The sequence below is a fragment of the Acromyrmex echinatior genome, chromosome 12 (assembly GCF_024713525.1).
Source record: "Acromyrmex echinatior isolate Ae372 chromosome 12, ASM2471352v2, whole genome shotgun sequence".
NCBI lineage: Eukaryota > Metazoa > Arthropoda > Insecta > Hymenoptera > Formicidae > Acromyrmex > Acromyrmex echinatior.
The window spans coordinates 5,231,502-5,251,719 of record NC_141863.1 but is presented as its reverse complement, the minus strand read 5'-3'; the positions used below and the strand labels follow the sequence as shown (position 1 = coordinate 5,251,719).

At 27.5% G+C, this 20,218-nt stretch overlaps 2 protein-coding genes across 5 annotated transcripts; both read right to left on the bottom strand.

The window, feature by feature from the left end:
- Positions 1-1,064: 1,064 nt before the first annotated feature.
- On the bottom strand, positions 1,065-9,327 carry LOC105149575 (RCC1 and BTB domain-containing protein 1). 3 transcript variants are annotated; one of them, XM_087411928.1, is made up of 11 exons: positions 9,207-9,311; positions 9,063-9,124; positions 5,771-5,885; positions 4,957-5,103; positions 4,518-4,743; positions 4,247-4,389; positions 3,906-4,166; positions 3,529-3,665; positions 3,338-3,438; positions 2,971-3,101; positions 1,065-1,371 (listed from the first exon to the last, which is right to left on the bottom strand). In XM_087411928.1, exons 2-11 carry the CDS (start codon positions 9,104-9,106, stop codon positions 1,303-1,305), a joined length of 1,374 nt encoding a protein of 457 aa, XP_087268054.1. In that variant the 5' UTR covers positions 9,107-9,124; positions 9,207-9,311; the 3' UTR covers positions 1,065-1,302. The 3 variants fall into 3 exon arrangements, with proteins under 3 accessions (XP_087268054.1, XP_087268053.1, XP_087268055.1); XM_087411927.1 differs by having other exon boundaries at positions 9,063-9,326; XM_087411929.1 differs by lacking the exon at positions 2,971-3,101 and having other exon boundaries at positions 9,063-9,327.
- A 1,073-nt stretch (positions 9,328-10,400) lies between these two features.
- On the bottom strand, positions 10,401-18,597 carry LOC147907763 (RCC1 and BTB domain-containing protein 1-like). Of its 2 annotated transcripts, XM_087412071.1 has the most exons (11): positions 17,990-18,597; positions 17,846-17,907; positions 14,903-15,017; positions 14,082-14,228; positions 13,668-13,890; positions 13,402-13,544; positions 13,061-13,321; positions 12,684-12,820; positions 12,492-12,592; positions 12,122-12,252; positions 10,401-10,505 (listed from the first exon to the last, which is right to left on the bottom strand). In XM_087412071.1, the coding sequence occupies exons 2-11, from the start codon at positions 17,887-17,889 to the stop codon at positions 10,437-10,439; spliced, it is 1,371 nt and encodes a 456-aa protein (XP_087268197.1). In that variant the 5' UTR covers positions 17,890-17,907; positions 17,990-18,597; the 3' UTR covers positions 10,401-10,436. The 2 variants fall into 2 exon arrangements, with proteins under 2 accessions (XP_087268197.1, XP_087268196.1); XM_087412070.1 differs by having other exon boundaries at positions 17,846-18,597.
- Positions 18,598-20,218: the final 1,621 nt, after the last annotated feature.

Here is a 20,218-nt window from a genome sequence, read left to right as displayed (position 1 = left end):
TATTAAAGTTTACTTAAATAAAGTTCGAATAACATTGTAAGCTATATTACATTTAATGAAGCAATAATTATAATTGTAATAATAATTATTATTGTTACATTGGCCCCGAAAATATCAATTAAGGAAATTTCAGGTCAAATATCAATTAGGATTTTATTTATTTTATAACAATTAGGATTCCTTCTATCCGCGAAAAAAATCCCAAATATTTGTTCTCCCGTGTATGTTCTGCTCAAATCTGCGATCAGATAATTTTGCGTCCTATCTCGGCTAATGGCGTTATATTTCGTACGACACAAATAGCGATCTTATGCAACAAAAAAAAATACGGATACCGAAGAGTGTCGACAAGGCATGTCCGTTCCATCAAAGAGCAACGCGGGCACACGCATGTGCATTTCTTGGCACGTATGTGTGTACGTAAACACCTCGATTTACGCCACGTGCCTTCACGTGCATAAGTCGCGTGCGGACCGGAAGTATGAGGATACTTTGGCCTTATACTCACGGCCTGTAATACGGAACGATGTAAGTCATTGATATCGTAACCTGTGCGGTGCTTAATGGTGCCCGATGACTCACACACAGCGTCGGTTTTTTTTTTCAAGTCAGGCCTTTTTTAAATAGAGACGAACGCCTTAATGCTTCACATAGTATCGATTGGCCGCGATTTTTTATCAAACGTAACCAATTTGCCTAAGGCAATGCAGAAAACACCCACTGTACGAGTATGTCCTGTTTATAAAGTCAAATTGCATGAGATTTCGTGGAAGTGATATTAGATAGACGATAGATTCTTTAAATCGACTCTTGTGCTTGAGAATTCAAATATAATTCAAATTGCAAAAGTATACAAATCGCATCGATGAATGAAGCAATCGCAATTCGATATTTAACAAGCCACAGTTTCGAAGCATAGATAACTCTGATATATCCTAATATGTACGTCGGATCCATGAAAACTCAATTTGTCAAATATAATTTACTATTTTTAAGATAAATAACTATACCAATAAAAACTTTATATTGTTTATTACTAAAAAAAATATTAAGAATTCGAAATATATTTAATTTTATATTAGAAAAAACCTTTTTCAAACTTTTACATTTTTTTTTATATATATCCATAAGGATGAAAAAAACCTACGATTATTCTTAAGGGCGACTTATGAAAAATTTACAAATAATGTTTAGAAGTAAAACGTACAATGACACAACTTAATTTATAAAATGTGTTCACAAAATTTCATAAAGGGATAAGAATGGTTTAAAGAAATAGAAATATTATTTATTATTTCGTATTTAAAGGATTATCTGCGTAGGATCATATGCCTCTCTTAATTCATAGGCATCACAGTATTGCTCCAATTCCTGAAAATTATACGACACATAAATAAATAAGTATACAAACATATATTTTTTACAGTTAATGAATTTTAGTATCAAAAATGATCACGGGCGTATTCAGGATTTCTCTCGAGAGAGATCTAATTGATAAAAATGATTTAACAAATCCGTTATCTCATAAAGAGTATTGTTTTGCATTAATATTTGCTTTTTTTAATATTTTAAAGCTTAGAATGTCTCCTTCTTGTTTCCAATTCGAATACAAAAAATATTTGATTTTGGAAATTTCACACACACACACACACACACACACACACACACACAATTTTTTTCCTACAGAAAGTGTAAGCAAGATACAGTTCTTAAAAACAAAATGTATATAATATAGATTTAAGAGGATTACTTTGGAGTCAGCGCGATAAGAGGTGCGCAATCTACACTTATATAATCATTAATAGTATAAAAGATGTATTAAAAGATGTTAGTTTGAATGTTTCAGCTATCTTCAGTAATTATTATATAATAATTAATACATTAACAAAGAATATTTTTTATTCAGTCGGAAAGTGAGAAAAGCACAAAGTAGTATATACAAAGAAGTCTATCTTCTCGGTTAACAAGTGATTGCGTTATAATAAAATTATTAAGAGTCAGAATTATGTAATGTTAACATTGAAATTGTACAAAAAGTGCTTACCTCAATCTCATATAACACTGCAGTTAAATATATTATTGAGTAAATAAAAAAGATTTATATGAAACATGTTGTGAGGACACTTAAAAATCGTCAAGATGTATCGAATGTTCTTAACTGTTTCACGTCTAAGAATGTAATAAACAAGATGTTTTTAAGATAGATACTGAAAGGACATAGAACGATGTTGTTATTATGTAAGTTGAATCTAAATTTATTTATATTTATTATGAAAGTCGTTATATGTTCATTGTACGATGTTTGTGCTTTTCTTACTTTCCGACTGGATAGAAGATATTCTTTGTAATGTATGAATATATATATATATATATATATATATATATTCTTTATTCTAAACTGTATATAGTTATGAATAAAATATTCATTAATATTTTATATTAATATTCTGTTTCTTGTTCAAAAAAATCTCGCGAAAATTTTGTTTTTATCTAACCTTCTTCGTCAAAACTTATCGGAAGTTTCAAAAATTATTTACATAATTGTAAAGGTGGGAAAAAATTATTTTTTATAATTACAAAAAAATTTACTATAAGAGATTGAATAAAAAATAAAGTTTTGATTGTATATAATTAAAAATAAAAAATGAATAAAAAATTTTGGAGGAGTTTAAACTCTCGAGCCCTCCCTCGGAAGTGCCCATGCAACTGATTAGATATAGTAGAGCAGTGGCATAAGTTCAGATTCTATTAGTGGTCCTATCACTTCATACACAATATGATCACATTTTCTTAAGAAATTTCAATAAAAAGATACATTCTACTATGTAACAAAACAGGAATAAAAAAGGTATAGAAGAAACATAAATATAAAGAATTAAAATTCAATTGGATCAACATATCAAGTTCATCATAAATTATAATCTCTATCTTGAAAAAAAAATAATAGAAAAAAAAATAATATACAGCTACCGCTTTGTTATATTTTATCGCCATTTCCTTGATGTAGGACACGGTTGATGGTTTCATATGGATTTTTAAATACTTAATACATTCTTTCTCAAGATTTGTGACGCAGAATTTATCAGCTAATATCAAGAGCTCTGTATAATAAAAAATTCATTTTAATTACGAATTAACCCTTCGAGATCATACTTATTAAAAGTTCAGTAATGATCATACAAAATCAAAATGACTTCCAAGTGCATTTAAATGACTGCTGTATTCAGTTTTCGTTTCATAAAACAAAAAAAAATATTGGTGCACTCTAGAGTCATTTTGACCCCAGTATGACACTATGAAAGATTAAAGACAGTATCAATGTGTATTTAACACTCACCTATCATCTGGTTTATATAATCAGAGTAGACCCAGCCTGTGTAAAAAAACTTAAAAAACTTTCTATAGGTACTATATGGATAATCATCATATTCGATAACCCTGTTCCAAAAAAGATGTTAAAGTACAACACACGAATCAAACATAAAAAATTTTAATAAAAATTCTGTATAGTGTTTTCATAAATGATACCTTTTTCTGTTTTCTACCTCATTAAACGCGAACATGTTTTTGAAATATAAAGAACGCATTTTCAGAATGCTTTTATGAACGTAAATAAATTCCCCGTTGACTTCTATTGTAAGATCGCTCATGAACTCTGAAGAAAACTAAGAATTGTTAAAGATAAATATAGGTAACATTTTATAAAAAGAGAAAGTTTATTAGATACGTAAAAGAAAGGTTAAAGATTTATAAAGAGTATCAAAAGGAGAATTGAAATAAATACTGCTGATATGTGACGTTAGTACATCTTCAACAAACGATGTTCTTATGACTTCTAGCATGTTTCAAATCAACTGGAAATCCATTATAGTAGAAGTACGAATAGAACAGAAAATGAGACTTACATAACACGTATAGAACGCATTACTTAAATCATCCAATATATTCTTATCTTCCTCTGTATATATACGATTCTTTTCTACCGAATGGAACGATGAGTTGTATCTATCAAATATATTTGTATATTCACAGATAGCCAAACGTTTAATTTTTAGATTATGTAAACAACCCTGTATGTAGATACGTCCATCATAGCTAGATTTGAAAGCGCTTATATATTTCATGGCGGCGATATCTGATACATTATTTACATTAGGTATAAATATCTGTTAATCACAAGATTTTTTTTCTTTATTATACATTTTTCAGTTTTCATCATGAAAATTATAAATAACAAGAAACTCACTTTAGAGGGAGACTTTATCTGTGTTGTCTCTGGTAGGTTTTCTCTATTAAAATTCAGTTGTCCATGCGTGTTTACACCCCAGCCATAAACCTTTCCTTCAGTCGTGAGTACAAGAATATGATCAAATCCTGTGGCTACCTTAACTGAAGTATCACAAAATTGGACAAATATTATTATTTCAATTATAATATTATATCTTCGATATATAAATCCTCGATCCATCTATACATCTTTATTTCTTATAAATAAGTTAAGAAGAGAAATAAATTACCTGTTATTTTTGGTGAGAAAGGAATTAGATTCAATGTTATTGAGTACAGTTCACAAAAGTTGACACTACGATCAGTACCTTCGATCATTAAGCTATTATTAATAAATATAAAAGAAAATCTGCCGCAAGCACCGATTTTTATTTCGGGGAATAGATCTATAGTATCAATTCCTCTCGTTATGAGGTCAATGTGCAAGTCATGGCAATATAAGCCAAAGTGATATACCTAAAATTTTTAAATAATCGTGTTATATTTATATATGATTCATGAATATAAATTATTATTTTATACTTGTTAAACTTGATATGATATTTTATACATACATATATATATATATATATATATATATATATATATATATATATATATATATATATACATATATGTGTATATATATATGTGTATATATATATATATTATATAAACTAGCAACTTTACCATTCCAGTGTCAGTTAAAACAAGAATATTGTCATCGTTAACTGAGGATTGTACAATGCGGGTACTGGTCCAGTCAATCTTATCAGGCCATTGACTTATCTTGGTAAAACATCTTTTTCCATTCTTTGGGCTAGCCCAAAGATATTTCTTTTACATAAAGATAGTGTTATCACATATTTTCCATTATATTATAGATATGTATACAACTTAATATACTTAATTTATTTAGCTTAATTTACTTAATTTAAATTATAAAATATCAGAGAATAAAGTAATACAGCTAAATAAAAGCAAGCTAAAGATTAATAATTATTGAATTATTTGCACTGCTACATATTGTCCAATTTATTGAAGAAAATGTACACAAAACTTCTTTTAATTCTATAAATTTATTGAACTTATTGATAAAAAATTTAAATATACCAGATGTAAATGTTGTATATTTGTATTATGATATATTACGAAATGTAAAAAGATTACAACATGACGTCGTAAAAATATAAATGATGTATTATGTATGTTAATTCATTTCTTATATATTAATTAATGCAACTATAGAGAATATAAAAATGTCTTTGATATCAGCAATATTTTTCAATTTTTAAAGTTAAAAAACAAAATTTATCTTATTTCTTAAAGGATTTATATTTTCATTTCTTCATATTGTATATATTATGAGATAAAAATACTTTTTATACTCTCTGTTTAGGTCGATTTCTAAATGTAAGAAAATATTTAAAATGTATACAATAACCATTTATATTATTAAAGTTCATACAAATGTCAAATATATTTTTATAAATTTTTAATGTACCTCTCCATTTTCAAAAACCAAAAACGAAGAACCAAGATGATCTTTTTCAGTATCAAAACCATAGGTGTTAATAAAAAGTTTGATCTTTTTCCTGAACAGCGGATTTTTTTGATGCCTAGAAAAACAGTCAATAACATAATAGAACTATTCATGATTGTTTTGCACGGAAAGCAACAAATTAATATTATCCGAATATCTCTTTATCTGAAAAGTTAATAAATCTATTTAATATTATCACTTAAAAAATTATAACTTTTTATTCTTGGTCTAATTTCGTTTGTTCAAAATTTTCTTTATTTGAAATTTAGCAAACATCTGTATTACTGGAAACTATCTTACAGATTTCACTATGCAAACGATTGACAATTTTGTAAAATTATTTGTATGATTGTTTCAAATTTAAATGATTATCTTATAATACAATATTAATCTTAATAATAATTTTATAATTTATTATTATCCTGATGTTTTGTAGACATATATACTGGTTGTTCGATAAAGTTTGACAAAGCGCGCGTGTGTAAATAGAGCGGAGTAAACTACGTCGAATAATCCTGTACCATTTTACAATTTTCGCAATTAACAATTATTAATTACTAAAAATGGCCGTATATTTCTCTTCAATATTTTTTTATTAAAATATTACTACGGAAAGTAACTCAACTTACGGAAAGTAAACAAAAATTGTTTACTTTCCTCTTATAGAATTCTTTAAGATTTTTTTCAAAATTTTTATTAATTTTTCTGTACCGCATTTTCTTGTACATATGTATATATTGGCAGCTATTTTTACCGACATACGGAAATATGATATTAAAAAGATCTGAAAAAAATTCTCAGAAGTTCATGAGAAGAAAATAAACATTTGTCTCCTGCTGTTTTTTTGTAAATTTGGTAGTATTTGAATAAAAAATTATTGAAAACTAATATTTAGTAATTTTTAATAATTAATATCTTGTGATAACTATTACGAAAATTGCAAAATGATAAAAAACTTTTCGACTTAGTTTAGTCCGTTTTATCTATCTTACATACGAGCGATTTGTCAAAATTTATCGGACGTCCTATATAAATTTAGAACTAGGATATTTTTATTTAAAATTGCAATTTTACTGTTATTATTTAGGTTCATTTATCGATCAAAAATGTAAAATATATTAAGTATAAAAAGAAGAGCATAAGAAACCATAGCACAAGTTATAGTTTGTGATATTTAATTATTGTTACATTAATTAAAACATTAAACTTTTCAGCCACAGTCTGGCCATCTTCAGTAAATTCATAATATTCTTAAGACACAGATTTACATCTAGTTGACATTAAATTCAATCATCGTATGTTGTAATTATATAAACGTGTTCATTTCTATGAGAAGTTGCTTCGTACAATAATGTTACAACGCCAAAAGTCATATCACGAAAAGTGTAGAACGAGAATTTTGGCGTTGTAACATTATTGTACGAAGCATCTTCTCATATAAATGAACACGTTTATATAATTACAACATACGACGGTTGAATTTAATCTCAACTAGATGCAAATCTGCGTCTTAAGAATATTATGAATTTACTGAAGATGAATTTACTGGCCAGATTGTGGCCGAAACGTTTAATTAATGTAATAATAATTAAATATCACAAACTATAACTTGTGCTGTGGTTTCTTATGCTCTTCTTTTTATACTTTTTAAATTTATAACCACGTTTATTTTTACGATGTATTTTAAAAAAATATATAATTTTGCAGAAATATGATATTGCGTTTCAAATATGTATTTTTATTTCTAAAATATCTGTATAATAAAATTAATAAATCATGAACTTAAAACTATAAACAATAAACAAATTATGCTGGATTGATCCATCTTTTGATAAACTTCAGCTTACTCTTTGTTATTCTCTTAAGCTCTTTTATTATTTTGTTTATCCAGTAGATAAATTATTACATAGAAATAATTTATCCGAAGATGAAATAACCTTATTATTCGGATTATTTATGGTGACTGAAAAGAACCTTGCGCGTTCTGAACTTCTCGCGTCTGGTTATTGACGGAGCCCCTCTTTTCTTGAAGTCTCCTTATTAAAAATATTTTATAATGAAATGTTACATATATTTTTAATATTTCTAAAATGTTTAATCACAATTTTGATATTCCAAAAATATTTTTAAATTTAAGAAACTCCCACAGATTCTTATTGCTCTATTGTTAATAACGAGTTATGCAGCGTTATAGAAGTCATTGCGAGTCTATATAAAATATTGCTGTGTCTGCCGATAAGTATCTTTTCTGTTGGACAAAGTTTTTGATATTTGAAAGTTTACAACATAAAAACATAAATTTTGAAACATAAAGACATAGAAATTGTTGAAGAAACAGCGTTGAATAAACAGCGTTTACTAGAAATAGGAAGTGTAAATTATATAATTTATTATAAATGTTTATAATTTATTGTAAATATCTATATGTTATTTTTTGCTGACACAATTTTGAATAAAATATTTTATGAGTTAATAAAATATTTACGTAGTACTTTTTCAGTTTAATGTTAATGATAATTCAAACAGTCTATTTTTTTGATTGATCGTAAAAAAAATTTCGCTTGGAGCGCGCAAATTTAATAATAAGTAGTAAGCGTTGATCATTCTCCTGTTAAATAAATTGTACGCCAGAATAACAATTGCACGCCGAATCCAACAACTTTTTTCTTTCGATTAACCTTGCATCGAAATTCCAAAGACTAGAATTTGTGTATATTATCTTTATCTGTGTCTTAGATAAAAAAAGTATTATATTTTCTCAAATTATCTAGATAATTAATTCTTCATATTAAATAATTTATATAAGTCATTTATCTAATACACAGATAATTTGAGAAAAGATAACACTTTTTTAAAATATCGATAAAGATAACATATATTCTAGTAAAAAGAAGCTGACACCATTTCATCTAGAATAATCTAGATGCAGCAAACACTGTTCAATAATCTCCGCTTCAAAGAAATTACGCCCCAATTATTTGTTAGTTTTTTTAAACGGTCGGTAGTTAGTAATTCTAAACCAAAGCTGAGATATTTGTGACTCTATTGTATTTGTAATATATGTAGATATATATCCAAGTAGAATGCAATGAATTCTAGCTTTGATCGTCTTTAGCTTTATATAAAAAGTAAACGGGAGCAATTCGATTCTGAATTATTAATTTGCATTATTATTGTACAATTACTCAATAGCAATGTATAATATATTTCTTCAAAAATTACAACAAAAAGAAAAAAAGAATTTTTAACTTACCTACTTTCTTCTTCTTGTTTACTCGAACAGACATTCACAGACATTTTATTATGTAGGTGTATCTAAAAACTCGTATCGTAAATATTCAACGTCTGCAGAAAATGTGATGATGAATAATCAAAATCTATCAACATTAAACAGTACCGTGTATTATATAGGAACGCAATGCAGCACGTGCCTCGAAGCGGAAGAAAGAAATACAAAATGATTTTTTTTCTTTAAGGTGCCCTTTCATACTGACGTTAAAACAGGTTACATGAACAGGTTGCAAAATTAACGCTTGATATTCGTCAATTTTTATCACGTGACCTGTTTTGACGTTGAAAATGAGTGTCAATATGGAAAGGCACCTTTATAGCAAATGTTCCAAATTTAATACGCTGAAAATCTATAGTTTACGTTAGCTGCACTACAGAGTTTCAATATTAAAGGATTATTGGATACATTCAAGTCGACAAAACTAGCCTGCTCGCTGAGCAAAAGAATACGATTGGTTGTTGCTTATATTGTAGATCCAGTCAATCACATTCTATTATTCGGCAAACATGCTAGTAACTTTGTCCGAATTGGACACGTCCATTTATAAAAAAAGGCCGTTAATATATGCCATAATCCATAAGAATTGATTAATCATAGTCGATTACTTCTCTCCCATTTGACTGTGATTTGTCAATTTTTACAGATTACGGGTTGTATAAATAGAAACGAACGGTTTAATGCTTCATATAGTATCGATTAGTCGCGTTCTATCGAGCGTAACCAATTTGCCAATACAGAAAACACCCACCATACGAGTATGTCCTGTTTATAAAGTTAATGATAAATTGCATGAGATTTTGCGGAAGTGATATTAGATAGACGATAGATTCTTTAAATCGACTCTTGTACTTGAGAATTCAAATATAATTCAAATTGCAAAAGTATACAAATCGCATCGATGAATGGAGCAATCGCAATTCGACGATATTTAACAAGCCACAGTATCGAAGCATAAATAACTCTGATATATCCTAATATGTACGTCGGATCCATGAAAACTTAATTTGTCAAATATAATTTACTATTTTTAAGGTAAATAACTATACCAAAAACTTTATATTGTTTATTACTAAAAAAAATATTGAGAATTCGAAATATACTCATTTTTTATATTAGAAAAAATCTTTTTCAAACTTTTACATTTTTTTTATATATATCCATAAGGATGAAAAAAACCTACGATTATTCTTAAAGGCGACTTATGAAAAATTTATAAATAATGTTTAGAAGTAAAACGTACAATGACACAACTTAATTTATAAAATGTGTTCACAAAATTTCATAAAGGGATAAGAATGGTTTAAAGAAATAGAAATATTATTTATTATTTCGTATTTAAAGGATTATCTGCGTAGGATCATATGCCTCTCTTAATTCATAGGCATCACAGTATTGTTCCAATTCCTGAAAATTATACAACACATAAATAAATAAGTATACAGACATATTTTTTACAGTTAATGAATTTTAGTATCAAAAATGATCACGGGCGTATACAGGATTTCTCTCTCGAGAGATCTAATTGATAAAAATGATTTTACAAATCCGTTATCTCATAAAGAGCATTGTTTTGCGTTAATAATTGCTTTCTTTAATATTTTAAGGCTTAGAATGTCTCCTTCTTGTTTCCGATTCGAATACAAAAAATATTTGATTTTGGAAATTTCACACACACACACACACAATTTTTTTCCTAAAAAAAGTGTAAGCAAGATACAGTTCTTAAAAACAAAATGTATATAATATAGATTTAAGAGGGTTACTTTGGAGTCAGCGCGGTAAGAGGTGCGCAATCTACACTTACATTATATAATCATTAATAGTATAATGTGTATTGAAAGATGTTAGTTTGAATGTTTCAACTATCAGTTTTAGCTATCTTCAGTAATTATTATATAATAATTAATACATTAACAAAGAATATTTTTTATCCAGTCGAACAATGAAAAAAACACAAAATAGTACATCATACAAAGAAGTTATCTATCTTCTCGATTAACAAGTGATTGCGTTATAATAAAATTATTAAGAGTCAAAATTATGTAATGTTAACATTGAAATTGTACAAAAAAAGTTTTTATCTCAATCTCATATAACACTGCAGTTAAGTATATTATTGAGTAAATAAAAAAGATTTATGAAACATGTTGTGAGGACACTTAAAAATCGTCAAGATGTATCGAATGTTCTTAACTGTTTCACGTCTATGAATGTAATAAACAAGATGTTCTTAAGATAGTACTGAAAGGACATAGAACGATGTTGTTATTATGTAAGTTGAATCTAAATTTATTTATATTTATTATGAAAGTCATTATATGTTCATTGTACGATGTTTGTGCTTTTCTTACTTTCCGACTGAATAGAAGATATTCTTTGTAATGTATGAATAAATATATATATATATATATATATATTCTTTATTCTAAAATGTATACAGTATATTATGATGTATATTATGAATGAAATATTCATTAATATTTTATATTAATATTCTGTTTCTTGTTCAAAAAAATCTCGCGAAAATTTTGTTTTTATCTAACCTTCTTTGTCAAAACTTATCGGAAGTTTCAAAAATTATTTACATAATTGTAAAGGTGGGAAAAAATTATTTTTTATAATTACAAAAAAATTTACTATAAGAGATTGAATAAAAAATAAAGTTTTGATTGTATATAATTAAAAATAAAAAATGAATAAAAAATTTTGGAGGAGTTTAAACTCTCGAGCCCTCCCTCTGAAAGTGCCCATGAAACTGATTAGATATAGTAGAGCAGTTGGCATAAGTTGAGATTCTATTAGTGGTCCTATCACTTCATACACAATATGATTACATTTTCTTAAGAAATTTCAATAAAAAGATACATTCTACTATGTAACAAAACAGGAATAAAAAAGGTATAGAAGAAACATAAATATAAAGAATTAAAATTCAATTGGATCAATATATCAAGCTCATCATAAATTATAATCTTTATCCTGAAAAAGAAATAATAGAAAAAAAAGTAATATACAGCTACCGCTTTGTTATATTTTATCGCCAAATCCTTGATGCAGTCCACGATTGATGGTCTCATATCGATTTTTAAATACTTAATACATTCTTTCTTAAGATTTGTGACGCCGAATTTATCAGCTAATATCAAGAGCTCTGTATAATAAAAAATTCATTTTAATTACGAATTAACCCTTCGAGATTATACTTATTAAAAGTTCAGTAATGATCATACAAAATCAAAATGACTTCCAAGTGCATTTAAATGACTGCTGTATTCAGTTTTCGTTTCATAAAACAAAAAAAATATTGGTGCACTCTAGAGTCATTTTGACCCCAGCATGACACTATGAAAGATTAAAGACAGTATCAATGTGTATTTAACTAACACTCACCTACCAGCCCGCTTAAACATTCACAGGAGACAAAGCCTATGTACAAAAATGTAAAAAACTCTGTATAAGTATGATATGAATAATCATCATATTTGATAACCCTGTTCCAAAAAAGATGTTAAAGTACAACACACGAATCAAACATAAAAAATTTTTAATAAAAATTCTGCATAGTGTTTTCATAAATGATACCTTTTTCTGTTTTCTACCTCATTAAACTCGAATATGTATTTGAAATATAAACAACGCATTTTCAGAATGCTTTTATGAACGTAAATAAATTCCCCGTCGACTTCTATTGTAAGATCGCTCATGAACTCTGGAGAAAACTAAGAATTGTTAAAGATAAATATAGGTAACAATTTATAAAAAGAGAAAGATTATTAGATACGTAAAAGAAAGGTTAAAGATTTATAAAGAGTATCAAAAGGAGAATTGAAGTAAATACTGCTGACATGTGACGTTAGTACATCTTCAACAAACGATGTTCTTATGACTTCTAGCATGTTTCAAATCAACTGGAAATCCATTATAGTAGAAGTACGAATAGAACAGAAAATGAGACTTACATAACACGTATAAAACGCATTACTTAAATCTTCCAATATATTCTCATCTTCCTCTGTACAGATACGATTCTTTTCTACCGAATGGAACGATGAGTTGTATCTATCAAATATATTTGTATATTCACAGATAGCCAAACGTTTAATTTTTAGATTATGTAAACAACCCTGTATGTAGATACGTCCATCATAGCTAGATTTGAAAGCGCTTATATATTTCATGGCGGCGATATCTGATACATTATTTACATTAGGTATAAATATCTGTTAATCACAAGATTTTTTTTCTTTATTATACATTTTTCAGTTTTCATCATGAAAATTATAAATAACAAGAAACTCACTTTAGAGGGAGACTTTATCTGTGTTGTCTTTGGTAGGTTTTCTCTATTAAAATTCAGTTGTCCATGCGTGTTTAGACCCCAGCCATAAACCTCTCCTTCAGTTGTGAGTACAAGAATATGATCAAATCCTGTGGCTACCTTAACTGAAGTATCACAAAATTGGACAAATATTATTATTTCAATTATTATATATTCGATATATAAATCGTCGATCCACCTATACATCTTTATTTCTTATAAATAAGTTAAGAAGAAAAATAAATTACCTGTTATTTTTGGTGAGAAAGGAAATAGTTTCAATTTTATTGAGGGCAGTTTACAAAAGTTGACACTACGATCAGTACCCTCGATCATTATGCTATTATTAATAAATATAAAAGAAAATCTGCCGCAAGCACCGATTTTTATTTCGGAGAATTCATCTACATTAATTTCTCTCGTTATGAGGTCAATGTGCAAGTCATGGCAATATAAGCGAAAGTGATATACCTAAAATTTTTAAATAATTGTGTTATATTTATATATGATTCATGAATATAAATTATTATTTTATACTTGTAAACTTGATATGATATTTTATACATACATATATATATATATATACATATATGTGTGTGTGTGTGTATATATATATATATATATATATATATATATATATATATATAAACTAGCAACTTTACCATTCCAATATCAGTTAAAACAAGAATATTGTCATCGTTAACTGAGGATTGTACAATGCGGGTACTGGTCCAGTCAATATTATCAGGCCATTGACTTATCTTGGTAAAACATCTTTTTCCATTCTTTGGGCTAGCCCAAAGATATTTCTTTTACATAAAGATAGTGTTATCACATATTTTCCATTATATTATAGATATGTATACAACTTAATATACTTAATTTATTTAGCTTAATTTACTTAATTTAAATTATAAAATATCATAGAATAAAGTAATGCAGCTAAATAAAAGCAAGCTAAAGATTAATAATTATTGAATTATTTGCACTGCTACATATTGTCCAATTTATTGAAGAAAATGTACACAAAACTTCTTTTAATTCTATAAATTTATTGAACTTATTGATAAAAAATTTAAATATACCAGATGTAAATGTTGTATATTTGTATTATGATATATTACGAAATGTAAAAAGATTACAACATGACGTCGTAAAAATATAAATGATGTATTATGTATGTTAATTCATTTCTTATATATTAATTAATGCAACTATAGAGAATATAAAAATGTCTTTGATATCAGCAATATTTTTTCAATTTTTAAAGTTAAAAAACAAAATTTATCTTATTTCTTAAAGGATTTATATTTTCATTTCTTCATATTCTATATATTATGAGATAAAAATACAATTTTTTTATACTCTCTGTTTATGTCGATTTCTAAACACGTAAGAAATTATTTAAAATGTATTGAATAAACATTTATATTATTAAAGTTCATACAAATGTCAAATATTTTTTTATAAATTTTTAATGTACCTCTCCATTTTCAAAAACCAAAAACGAAGAACCAAGATGATCTTTTTCAGTATCAAAACCATAGGTGTTAATAAAAAGTTTGATCTTTTTCCTGAACAGCGGATTTTTTTGATGCCTAGAAAAACAGTCAATAACATAATAGAACTATTCATGATTGTTTTGCACGGAAAGCAACAAATTAATATTATCCGAATATCTCTTTATCTGAAAAGTTAATAAATCTATTTAATATTATCACTTAAAAAATTATAACTTTTTATTCTTGGTCTAATTTCGTTTGTTCAAAATTTTCTTTATTTGAAATTTGGCAAACATCTCACAAAGTATTACTGGAAACCTACTATCTTACAGATTTCACTATGCAAACGATTGACAATTTTGTAAAATTATTTGTATGATTGTTTCAAATTTAAATGATTATCTTATAATACAATATTAATCTTAATAATAATTTTATAATTTATTATTATCCTGATGTTTTGTAGACATATATACTGGTTGTTCGATAAAGTTTGACAAAGCGCGCGTGTGTAAATAGAGCGGAGTAAACTACGTCGAATAATCCTGTACCATTTTACAATTTTCGCAATTAACAATTATTAATTACTAAAAATGGCCGTATATTTCTCTTCAATATTTTTTTATTAAAATATTACTACGGAAAGTAACTCAACTTACGGAAAGTAAACAAAAATTGTTTACTTTCCTCTTATAGAATTCTTTAAGATTTTTTTCAAAATTTTTATTAATTTTTCTGTACCGCATTTTCTTGTACATATGTATATATTGGCAGCTATTTTTACCGACATACGGAAATATGATATTAAAAAGATCTGAAAAAAATTCTCAGAAGTTCATGAGAAGAAAATAAACATTTGTCTCCTGCTGTTTTTTTGTAAATTTGATAGTATTTGAATAAAAAATTATTGAAAACTAATATTTAGTAATTTTTAATAATTAATATCTTGTGTTAACTATTACGAAAATTGCAAAATGATAAAAAACTTTTCGACTTAGTTTAGTCCGTTTTATCTATCTTACATACGAGCGAAAAAGTCATATGACGAAAAGTGTAGAACGAGAATTTTGGCGTTGTAACATTATTGTACGAAGCATCTTCTCATATAAATGAACACGTTTATATAATTACAACATACGACGGTTGAATTTAATCTCAACTAGATGTAAATCTGCGTCTGAAGAATATTATGAATTTACTGAAGATGAATTTACTGGCCAGATTGTGGCCGAAACGTTTAATTAATGTAATAATAATTAAATATCACAAACTATAACTTGTGCTGTGGTTTCTTATGCTCTTCTTTTTATACTTTTTAAATTTATAACCACGTTTATTTTTACGATGTATTTTAAAAAAATATATAATTTTGCAGAAATATGATATTGCGTTTCAAATATGTATTTTTATTTCTAAAATACCTGTATAATAAAATTAATAAATCATGAACTTAAAACTATAAACAATAAACAAATTATGCTGGATTGATCCATCTTTTGATAAACTTCAGCTTACTCTTTGTTATTCTCTTAAGCTCTTTTATTATTTTGTTTATCCAGTAGATAAATTATTACATAGAAATAATTTATCCGAAGATGAAATAACCTTATTATTCGGATTATTTATGGTGACTGAAAAGAACCTTGCGCGTTCTGAACTTCTCGCGTCTGGTTATTGACGGAGCCCCTCATTTCTTGAAGTCTCCTTATTAAAAATATTTTATAATGAAATGTTACATATATTTTTAATATTTCTAAAATGTTTAATCACAATTTTGATATTCCAAAAATATTTTTAAATTTAAGAAATTCCCACAGATTCTTATTGCTCTATTGTTAATAACGAGTTATGCAGCGTTATAGAAGTCATTGCGAGTCTATATAAAATATTGCTGTGTCTGCCGATAAGTATCGTTTCTGTTGGACAAAGTTTTTGATATTTGAAAGTTTACAACATAAAAACATAAATTTTGAAACATAAAGACATAGAAATTGTTGAAGAAACAGCGTTGAATAAACAGCGTTTACTAGAAATAGGAAGTGTAAATTATATAATTTATTATAAATGTTTATAATTTATTGTAAATATCTATATGTTATTTTTTGCTGACACAATTTTGAATAAAATATTTTATGAGTTAATAAAATATTTACGTAGTACTTTTTCAGTTTAATGTTAATGATAATTCAAACAGTCTATTTTTTTGATTGATCGTAAAAAAAATTTCGCTTGGAGCGCGCAAATTTAATAATAAGTAGTAAGCGTTGATCACTCTCCTGTAAATAAATTGCACGCCAGAATAACAATTGCACACCGAATCCAACAACTTTTTTCTTTCGATTAACCTTGCATCGAAATTCCAAAGACTAGAATTTGTGTATATTATCTTTATCTGTGTCTTAGATAAAAAAAGTATTATATTTTCTCAAATTATCTAGATAATTAATTCTTCATATTAAATAATTTATATAAGTCATTTATCTAATACACAGATAATTTGAGAAAAGATAACACTTTTTTATTTAAAATATCGATAAAGATAACATATATTCTAGTAAAAAGAAGCTGACACCATTTCATCTAGAATAATCTAGATGCAGCAAACACTGTTCAATAATCTCCGCTTCAAAGAAATTACGCCCCAATTATTTGTTAGTTTTTTTAAACGGTCGGTAGTTAGTAATTCTAAACCAAAGCTGAGATATTTGTGACTCTATTGTATTTGTAATATATGTAGATATATATCCAAGTAGAATGCAATGAATTCTAGCTTTGATCGTCTTTAGCTTTATATAAAAAGTAAACGGGAGCAATTCGATTCTGAATTATTAATTTGCATTATTATTGTACAATTACTCAATAGCAATGTATAATATATTTCTTCAAAAATTACAACAAAAAGAAAAAAAGAATTTTTAACTTACCTACTTTCTTCTTCTTGTTTACTCGAACAGACATTCACAGACATTTTATTATGTAGGTGTATCTAAAAACTCGTATCGTAAATATTCAACGTCTGCAGAAAATGTGATGATGAATAATCAAAATCTATCAACATTAAACAGTACCGTGTATTATACAGGAACGCAATGCAGCACGTGCCTCGAAGCGGAAGAAAGAAATACAAAATGATTTTTTTTCTTTAAGGTGCCCTTTCATACTGACGTTAAAACAGGTTACATGAATAGGTTGCAAAATTAACGCTTGATATTCGTCAATTTTTATCACGTGATCCGTTTTGACGTTGAAAATGAATGTCAATATGGAAAGGCACCTTTATAGCAAATGTTCCAAATTTAATACGCTGAAAATCTATAGTTTACATTAGCTGCACTACAGAGTTTCAATATTAAAGGATCGTTGGATGCATTCAAGTCGACAAAACTAGCCTGCTCGTTGAGCAAAAGAATACGATTGGTTGTTGCTTATATTGTAGATCCAGTCAATCACATTCTATTATTCGGCAAACAGGCTAGCAACTTTGTCCGACTTGGAAACGTCCATTTATAAAAAAATGGCGTTAATTTATGCCATAATCCATAAGAATTGATTAATCATAGTCGATTACTCTCCCATTCGACTGTGATTAGTCAATTTTTACAGATTACGGCTTGTATAAATAATCCCTAAAGCGTTAAACATAATGAAATGTACAGGCAACAGAAAAAAGGGATAATAGATTTTAACTTATCGAAAATTGTGTATTGTGGTATACACGGTGTGTATTTATTCTTTGTTTCTATTGTTTATGCTTTTCCTCGTTCTTAAAGTCATTTGACAACGAATTCCAGAATATAGTCTGTTAGGGACTCCTCACAATAAAAGGTACAGAGAATAAGAATAGAGAATAAGAATTTCAACTTATTAGAAATTGTATTCCACAATACATGATTCCTGATAGGTTGAAATTCTTATTATCTGTTCTCTGTTGCCTGTTCCTTTTATTGTGCGGAACCCCTTAGGACTCTGCACGATCAAAGGAATAGGGAACAGGGAATAAAGAATGAGGGTGCATCCACAATAGAAGGAATAAGGAATAGGAATAAAAAATAAAGATTTCAACCTATCGCTTATAAAAACCGTATATTATGGTGTATCCGATATTTGATAGGTTGGAAAATTCCTTATTCCTAATGCCTTATTCCTTCTATTGTGGTTACACCTCAAAAATTTTAGTCTATCAGAAATCATGTACTGTGGAATACATATTTTCTAATAGTTTGTGTCTGTTCTCTATTTCTTTGATTGTGCATAGCCCCTAATCGACAGGAAAGTTTATGCAGAGACTTCCGTCAGACACGAATTTTTGTTCAATATATATTAGGTGTTGGAATTAATTCGTAGCGTTTTACAAGTGATGGGAAGTACTTTCATTAATGTATTTTTTAATGCTCATGTGAAATAAATAACATTCTTTCATTAAAAAACGCTACGAATTAATTCCAACACCTAATATTAAATTTCAATCAAATTTAATTTATTGATTTTTGAGTTACATTTTCTTGTTTAACTCTATTATTTTAGTTAAATTATGATATATTAAGCAATGGAATCAGTAACAATCTATCGAAATAATTAAAAATAACTCAAATTGAATATAATTTAACATTATGAATTTAACAATGTAAGCGTGTTATATAATTATTTTGATGATCCAACAAAATTACTTTCAAATCTGTATTTAATTAAATTTGAGATACTTCAATAAAATCATTATTTTCTTTTTTAATTAGAAATAAAGAAAGTAGTCTGAAAAAAATCTGCAAAAATTGATCTCTCGACAGAGTCGAGTTGCGGTTTGGATTTACATCATCCCTTTGTAAAATTTCTAACTAGGGAATTTCTAGCTGCGCGATCACGCGATACTCACGGGAACCCAGTGTTCTCTTGTATTTCTGTTCAGGAGGCACTAAAAAGCACGATGGGTCTGCGCAAGAAGATATTACATAATGCGAAATAAGGACTATCCGTAGGGTAGACTCACTGTCGTGAGTTCGGGGGTGACGAAGAATAGTCGATCGGTTGTGCGAGGTGCAAAAAAAAACAGGCACGCGATCCACTTTGTATTTCTCCCTTTCTCTCGCTCTCTGTTTCTTTCTCTTTCTTTCTTTTTACCTCTCTTACACCCTTGATCGCGTGATGACGTGTGCTGGACGTGTGCACGCGACACGGTGCACGTCTCGCGATACCCGCTGCGATCATCGTCGCATCGTTTTCATCACTCGGCATACAATCTCCAGGGAAGTAAATCGACCTTCTCGTGCAAACGTAGCACGATATTAATCTGCAACCAATCT